Below are 8,792 nucleotides of genomic sequence, written 5' to 3'. Positions count from 1 at the left end.
CCTTGTTGTGAATACAAGAGTTTGGAAAAAAAAAAAAAAAAAGATGAAAGTCTCCTGGGAGTACCAGAGCTGGACTAAGGTTACAGGAAAGAGCACCGTGTAGCCTGTTATTTATTGTAAATAGTGTGTCGCGTGTTCCTGGTGTCACCAGTGTTTACGTGGGATTCGTATGCATGTGAATGTCTATGCTTTCTTTCACTAAACCAGCTGTTCGCACTCTGCCGTTAAAGCTGCTAAAAAGAACCACAGTCTAACCAGCACCTGCCCTGGAAGTACCTGCCATTTGTTAAGTTAAAGAATGCTTCTGGAGGTTAGCGGCGGCGGGAATATCGCTGCTGGCTGCCGACTAGGCCTCTGTGGCAGCGAATCCGGCGGGAATCTGAGCCATCGGAGCCGCCACCATGACGGTGGGTAAGAGCAGCAAGATGCTGCAGCACATTGACTACAGGATGAGATGCATCCTGCAAGATGGCCGGATCTTCATCGGGACCTTCAAGGCTTTTGACAAGCATATGAACTTGATCCTCTGTGACTGTGATGAATTCAGGAAGATCAAGCCAAAGAATGCCAAACAAGCAGAAAGGGAAGAGAAGCGAGTTCTTGGTCTGGTGTTGCTTCGAGGGGAGAACCTGGTCTCCATGACAGTAGAAGGACCTCCTCCCAAAGATACTGGTATTGCCAGAGTGCCACTTGCTGGAGCTGCTGGGGGGCCAGGTATTGGCAGAGCTGCTGGTAGAGGAATCCCTGCTGGTGTTCCCATGCCCCAGGCTCCTGCAGGACTTGCTGGGCCAGTCCGTGGGGTTGGAGGACCATCACAGCAGGTGATGACTCCACAAGGAAGAGGCACAGCCAGTATTGCAGGAGCCCCAACTCAGTACCCACCTGGTCGTGGGGGTCCTCCTCCACCTATGGGCCGAGGGGCGCCTCCTCCAGGTATGATGGGCCCTCCTCCTGGCATGAGGCCTCCTATGGGTCCCCCAATGGGGATCCCTCCTGGCCGAGGAACTCCAATGGGCATGCCTCCTCCTGGGATGCGGCCTCCTCCTCCAGAGATGCGAGGTCTGCTTTGATCCTCGCACAGCATCGTGGCAGTAGTTCCACTGAGGTGTGGGTCCTATTCCCCGGAGCCTAGTTAGCACACACCTGTTTGTTTGTATGCTGTTCATGGAGTCTCCCTGGATCATCTGGTTTCCCTTTCAGGGCCCCCCTCCCTGGGGAATATGCCCTCCAAGGCTCTAGGCTCATCTTGGTCCTCCTCAGCTCCTTGCCTGTTTCCCAAAAGGCTGTACATAGTCCTTTTTACCCCCACTGTGACCTTTGAAGCTGGTTTATAATAAACTTTTAAGACTGTTAAACATGCACTCAATAAATCTGTTTGTCTTTAAAAAAAAAAAAAAAAGAATGCTTCTGGATTCGCTTAGGAAAACTGAGCGGATGACAAGGTGAAATGATTCTTAAGGACTGAATAAAGAGTGCACACCGACAGGACACACAGCCTCAGATTTTTAGTCAAAGAAAGAAAATCGATGGAACTTGTCCTTTGAGATGTAAGAACCATATGCTGTCTATTGGACGATGTCCCACAAATACAGGCAGAAAATGTTGCCATAAGTGAGACAGGGAGAAACAAAAGGATGCAGAAGACAGAGGGATAAGAGAGCTAGAACACTGTAGTATGTTTAAAACTAAAATTTCAATTTTTTCCATTTAAAATTTTAAGTTACATTGATTTCTTTGCATGTTTGCACAGCGCACGTATGAAGGTCAGGGGACATCTTTCAGGAGTTGGTGCTCCCCACTGTGTGAGTAGCTCCCAGGGATGGAACTCGGGTTTCAGGTGTAGCACAGGTGTCTTTACTCATTGAACCATCTCTCAGGCCACTCATTTAGATGTTTAACAACGTTCACAAGGGAGCGGGTGCCCCTTTACAGTCAAGGCTCCTGTGAGCCATAGCCGCATAGCACAAAGTTGTCTGGAGACCTCGGATGCAGAACGCTCTTGCATCTGTTGAACCACTGGTTTCCTTCCCAGTGGAGCTGGAGGCTGTGGTGGTGGTGAGAGCCGGCGAGCTACCCCCACCAGTCGGCTCTCTGATCACCTGATGACATCATAGCTCCCTTGTGATCTTGGTAATCCTATCTGCCCTGTGCTCTCCGTGAGCAAAATAAATGAAAGCAAGCCCTTCGGAGTGGTCCTCAGCTTTCTTAATTGTCCTGCCTTCAGTGTGCCTGACAAATAGTCCATACTTCCTAAGAGCCTTCAAGCAAGCATCTGCCTTGCCGTGATTACTGCTTTGAAATTCCACTCAGCGCTTTCAGTCTCACAGGTCTCCCTTCACCTGACCCTCACAGGCTTTCTCTCTGCCTTCTCCTGGGGGGCTAAGCTGACAAGTCCCTCCTCCCTGCACACTGTGGCGGAGCCTGGTTCCCTGCATGGTAGGTCAGAGCCACATGCAGAAAATGCATATAGAGATCAGCCCCACAGTGACAACCTGGGGGAGAAGGCACACATGCTGATCCAAAGATGTACCACTGCCCTGGTGGTCAGAGGCCCAGGCTATCCGTCTGGCTTTATCCAAGCCAGGACAGAGCCATCTGTAGCTTAGACCATCCAGGCATGACCAGCCAGAGCCCATGCCTCCTGTAGAGTCTCCAAGAAGAATTCTCACAGGCTGTTAATTCTGGAAGACTTTTTATCAGAGTGGGGCTCATTTTCACTTTTTTTTCTTTTTGGTGTGTGTTTGTTGTTCATGTATGTACATGTGTGCATCCAGGTGTGCACTGCATGTCCATATGTGTGTAGGCCGGAAGTCAATATCAAATTCTCTTCATTAATTCAGTCATTCGTCACCATGTGTATGCACGTGTCTCTTCTGTGCGTGCGTGTGCGTGCGTGCGTGCTTGTGTGTGTGTGTGTGTGTGTTAGGGTATCTTTCTGGCACTGAAACTCATTAATTCAGCAAGCTGTCTAGCCAGTGCATTCCAGGGATCTCAGTCTCTGCCCCCATCCCTAGCACTGGGGTTACATTTATTTGCATGTGACTTTTCCTGGGTGCTGAGGAGCCAAGCTAGGTCCCCCTGGGGGTATGAGAAGTCCCCTATCTACTGTGCAATCTCCAAGCACCAAGCACTTATCTTTTTGAGTCTTAATTTGTGAATGACTGGTCCCAGGACCCCCAGGGTAGTAACCCTGGTCTAGGACCATGCTCTTTTGATGGGGGTGTCCTTTTGGGTCCTATCTACGCCTGGGTCAACAGTTGGGATTTAATAAAGTCTATGCACCGGGAGGGCTGATTTTAGGAACTGCCACTATCAGCCTGGCACAAGCTTGAGTCTTGCTTGGGAGCTCTTTGCAGATCCTAGCTGCCTCATAGCTCCTGGTATCGAAAAAAAGATCACATGCGCCAAATTATGGAACCCAGAGCAGTCTTTTTACAGCAGTCACCAGGGCTCACATTCAGTTTCCCTGCAATTCCAGCAATGGATCAATGTGTCCGAGTGGTCTTAAATTCATTTTCTGAAGTGGCTGGAGGTTCTGAGAATATCATTCAGTGCCTGTGTGCTATCCTTCAATCTTCCTGGGTAAGGTGTCACTTCAATTGTTCCTCTCGTTTTTCTTTGTTTTTTTTTTTTTTTCTGTGTATCTACTCTTTTTTTTTTTTTAACTGTGTCATTTATTTTCTTGCTTTTGAAACACAAAAAGAATTTTACATGCTCTGGATGTGACCCCAATCTTATGTTTGCAAATACCTACTCCAGAGTATGGCTTAACACTGTTGAACTTTCCAGGTTCTGATGTCTCACAAGAGAGGACCGGACCCTTAACACTGTTGAACTTTCCAGGTTCTGATGTCTCACAAGAGAGGACCGGACCAGGACACATAGATAGAGATAGAAATAGATACAGTTTATTAGAGAAAACTGTACTCCCAAGAGTGGAGGCGAGCCAGGGAGCTGGGAACAAACATTAGAGGATGCTTCCAGCCTACACAGCTCATTCATAGATCACCTGTCTCTTGGAGCTTTATTGAGCATGTTCTCATGTAGTCCTGACAGAGGGAAGTCCCTAATGTCTCTTCCAGCTGGCACCTATCAGGTTAATCTTGATGCCTCTTTCTGCAGGTCCTATTCTCCGGCCACAGTCTCAGGTGAATTAGTCACTCTTTGAGCCTCAGTGTTCTCCCATAAAAACAAGAATAAAAACTCCTAGATTATGGAGTTGACGTCACCAATTTATGTGCGGCCCTGAAAAGGGCATCGTGGCGAATGCCGTGTGAAGACCGACACTGTTTGGTTGATGTTATTGGTGTCACGAGTATGACCGGATGACACTTCGAGCTTGGTCGACTTGAGAAATGATGCGTTGTTTCTTGTGCCAATGGCTAGCTTCATCTGTGTCATGTCAAACCCCTAAAAGCACACAAACTCACACATAGAAGATTCCATGGCAGTAGCACACCTTAACACGTTGTATTTCTTTTCTGCTCATAATTATAAGACAATAGCAGCTACCATGAGCTATTTACTACTATGTAACTCTCGACTGGAGTACTGGTGGAGTGTCTACTCTGTGGGAATGTGCTCTCGTGGAGTCCGTGTGTGCCTGTGTTTGTCATAAAGAAGAGCCTTTCAAAGAGAGAAGCAGACGGGCACTAAAAGGGAAAGTAGATCACAAGGGGACACAACAGTTCCCTCATGTACTTGCAACTGAGGGACAGAGGGGACTTGGGCCGTTCCACACAGCAATGGAAAGACCTCTTGGCTTCCAGGAGCAACTTAATAGAAAACATCCTTCAGCCTTACAGAACTGTGGACGGCTATAGTCAATGGTGTGTAACACAAAACACACACGTCTTTTCCCTTGTACCTAAATAAATCCCTCCCGGGGGAAGCTCACTCCAGTAATCTGATTTGGTGATGTGTTTCGGGAAAGAATGCTCACCCGAGGGCTGGCTCGGAAGACGGGGAAAGCCATCCGCCAAATGAGACCAAGAGGACGGACCCACCGCATTGGGACCGGGAGGAAAGGGGGAATGCTATCGGCAACGGAACGGAATGAAGCCCTCGGGGATTGTATCATTTCCATCAGCCTGAGTCACTGCGAGAGACCGGCGGGACGAGTCCAAGTCTATTATTCCTTAAGAAGCCTCAGCGCTGGAGTGGCAGTTTTATAGGTTGCGCGCGAATATTCATAAAGCCCACACTGGGTTTTATGTGCCATGTTTCTGAATGACTCCTAGCAATGCCTTCCCACTGAGACAATTGAGCAGGGAGATGCCCAGCTTGGAGGACTGGTGGCTACATCTCCTCAGAGCGGCCTTGTAGAAAACACGGGGATGGGGTGTGGCAGCGCTGAAGGCCGAGGTTGGGGGACACAGGGGCAGCGGGCCTCCTCGGAGGGCCGTGTGTGTGTGTGTGTGTGTGTGTGTGTGTGTGTGTGTGTGTGTTTCCGCTGAAGTGGCGCCTTGAGGAGATCCCATAGCCTTAAGTACTTACCAGGGTTAACTTTCAGCTAAAATACATTAAAGGGAGGAGAAATAAAACAAGTTTGAGGAGTTGCCAGGGAGAAGTGAAAGAATAAAAGGAGAAAAGATTAAAAGTGGGGAAAAATGCAAATAAGTCTAAGAGGTATTCCTCTGGAAAAAGAGCTATGCTAGATAATTAAATAATTATTAAATAAGTGTATTATAACTGTGGAAATAAGCTGTTGGCCCAACCAAGGGGGAAAGGGAGAAAAACTGTGGAAGAAAAATATAGAAATGGGAAAATTCTCAGCTACAAGGGATATTATTCCAAAATGAATAACAACCCTGCCTAGCACTACAAAAATAAGTGCGAAAAGCCATTGTTCAACAAGAAAACATAAATTCCTAAGAGTAGACGTCAGAAGAGGTAGCCATAGAAACAGAATAGCCCACAGCATAAGGATTTCAGAGTTATGGAAAGGTTCCTGGAGAGCCCTCGGCCCAGCTGGGTGCGGGACGAATTCTCTCTAGGCCGCAAAGCAGAGCTGCCGTCAGTGTTCTCGGAACTGCTCTTCCAGATCATTTCCCTTCCAGTTCCTAAAGGCTTTCAGATTCACAGAGAACTGCAAGATGGGGCGGGATTCTGAATGTCCCTCTCCTAGCGCTCTGAGTGCTGGGACAAAACCCCAACACAAGCTGTGGTCTCATTTAGATTTGCCTGGTTGTTTGCCCATGACCTTTTTCTATCACATGAATTAATCCAAGCTACAAGAGCATATTCAACATATTACTTTGATGAGTCAGAAATGTATATTTAATTATAAAATTTGACAAATCCTCCCCAAAGAAGCTTTTGTTTCGTTTCTTGGGTTTTTTTTTTTAGTTAGTTTGTTTGTTTGATAAACCAAAACATTTTTTTTTAATTTTTATTTTTTTGTTTCCCAGGGAGGGGCATTAGTTTGTTTGTTTGTATGGTTGTTTGGGGGGGATCAGTTTGGTTTTTGTTAAAAAGGAGTAAGACAAAGATTTCTCTCTTTTCAGATTGCTTGCCCCACGGCCCCAACTCCACCTTCGAATCATGTACTTTATAGGAAATGTACCTGAAATGTAGTTTGGGTCTTATGCCAAATCTCATGAGCATTTTATTAGTATTGTGCATGGAATTCAGATGATACTTAACAAAAAATGTGGCTGGGACTCACGCATGAACATAGCTACCAAAAAGTCTAATTAATTCAACTGTATTTTTAAAAGAAAACTACACTCCAACCAACAGGACTTAGCTTAGGGGAGCTAGCAAATATAGCGCAGAGGTGAGAAGAGAAATGTAATTATTCATACGTTTAGGAAAAAAGTATTTGTATAAAGTGCAAATGCGCCCACCACGATTTCATCCATGCAGATGCAGATCAGCAGTGTTTCATGAGAACGCGTCAAAGGCATCGGTACCAGAGTCGGCAGAAACGATGGGCACAGTCAGGTAAAGTTGTGTTGGCATCGCAGCCCGTGTGGTCAGCCAAGGGACATGCGAGGCACACAAATTGAGAAGAAAGTCATTTTCATTATTGCAAATGTTAAATAAGAATGGGCCTCAAACACAGAGACACGCATGAGAATTAACGAAGAAGCCATTAAGAATGATCAGGGGATTTTCGCTAAATGGCTAAAGACAAAGTTATATAGAACTCAGTAGCTTTCACAGGTAAGAGAAACAAGACCTCAACCATAGTGCTCTCCTCTCAGGTGACAGTGACTGCCAAATCAAAAGCTCAGTGGCAGGTGTGGGATGCCTCCCCTCAAGTTATTGGTCAAGGGTCTCCTAGGGACCTCAAAACCAACACGGTTGTTACCATTGTTCTTGGATGCCCACCAGAACTTCATAGTAAGATGCCGTAGATGAAAACAACATACACATTGACCTAGGACATGGACACAGTCACATGGATAGTGACCAGGAAACTTCCTCCATGTTTTCATAATACCTACAGATGCTGTGTAGGCTGCTGGGCGGGGGCGGTGACAGGGGTGACCGTCACCAATAATCTTACCAGCTATGAAAGAACTCTGTGAGCTACGGCAATGACTGGCATGACCAGACATGCCCATGGGTGCAACATTGGCACAAATAATATAGAAGGAACAAACCACTCTCTGAAGTTAAGACCTCCTCCACAGGAGGCAACATATGCTTGGCAGTGTAAATCTGGCCAAGAAACCATGGTTGTGGATTTCACAGACCCCAAGGGTGAGTCTACTACCATTAATGCTACTAAATGGACATAGTATCAAACTGCTCTCTAAAATTATATCTCTCTATTCACAGATTAATATAATGTGCATCCCTCATTCCAGACATGTCTTTGTCCAGCGGATGGTGATTTACACAGAAACTGGCAACTGTTCCAAGGGCAGAGAATATGTGTCAGTGGAGTGATCGTCCCTACATGGGGTGTATGCATCACTCACCCACCTCCAGGGACTGTCTCGGAAGAGGGAACAGAGAGAGATTGCAAGAGGCAGAGGTTGGGGAAGACTCTTAACATTTTCAACACTTTAAAAAAAATCCAAGATCTCTTTAAAAATTCAGTCTCTTCTGAACTGACAACCAGGGAGCCTGCATGGGACTGACATAGGCCCTCTGTATATACACTATGGTTGTATAACTTGATCTTCTTGTGAGACTCCTAATAGTGAGAGCAAGGATTGTCTCTGACTCTGTTGCCTGCTTTTGGAACCTAGTCCTCTAACCGGGCTGCCTGATTCAGCCTTACTAGAAGAGGAGGTGCCTAGTCTCACTGCAACTTGATATACTTGGCTGGCATCTATCCATCAGAGCCCCACCTGTATCTGAAGAGAAACAGAGAAGAGTGTGTGGGAGGAGATGGTAGGGTGGGGAACTGGGAGGAGAGAAGGGAAGAGAAACTTTGGTTGAAATGTAAAAATAAATGAACAAAAACAAAAAATTACAATCTCAAACAAAAACATGCAGTAGATTATTTAAAAAAAATCAGTCTCTTAACTGCGTTACACATTTTCTTATTCCAAGAGAACAGAACCAAGGCATAATAATAATCATGCTTAAGCAAAACAAAGTCTAGCAGTGTAGCTCCAAATCTTGTGGCTCCATGTCTGACATTTGGGACTCAGTCGCAGTCTTCTGGGCTCCAAAGGACTTGAGTAGGCCCGCCTCTCCAGTTGGACGTCTATAGTACCTGCAGCTTGTCTCCTAAGCCCAGGCTGGCTCTGCTCCACACCATATGCTGTCTTTGGCAATGTTCCCCTGGTCCTAGCATCTCTGCTGTTCTAAGTTCTTCACCACAACTGATA

The 8,792-nt window shown here is 46.4% G+C and overlaps 1 protein-coding gene across 1 annotated transcript; it reads left to right on the top strand.

The window, feature by feature from the left end:
* The first annotated feature begins 305 nt into the window (after nucleotides 1–305).
* On the top strand, nucleotides 306–1,361 carry LOC126505899 (small nuclear ribonucleoprotein-associated protein B-like). Its single transcript, XM_050149124.1, has one exon. It carries the CDS (start codon nucleotides 402–404, stop codon nucleotides 1,068–1,070), a length of 669 nt encoding a protein of 222 aa, XP_050005081.1. The 5' UTR covers nucleotides 306–401; the 3' UTR covers nucleotides 1,071–1,361.
* The last annotated feature ends 7,431 nt before the right edge of the window (nucleotides 1,362–8,792 follow it).

Source organism: Alexandromys fortis, unplaced genomic scaffold, assembly GCF_014885135.2.
Source record: "Alexandromys fortis isolate MF-2015 unplaced genomic scaffold, M_Fortis_MF-2015_v1.1 scaffold_67, whole genome shotgun sequence".
NCBI lineage: Eukaryota > Metazoa > Chordata > Mammalia > Rodentia > Cricetidae > Alexandromys > Alexandromys fortis.
The sequence above is the reverse complement of the archived record's forward strand: the minus strand, read 5'-3'. Positions and strand labels throughout refer to the sequence as shown.

Excerpts from the sequence above, each read along its gene's own strand:
- LOC126505899 (XM_050149124.1), top strand. The coding sequence starts at position 402 with ATGACGGTGGGTAAGAGCAGCAAGATGCTGCAGCACATTGACTACAGG.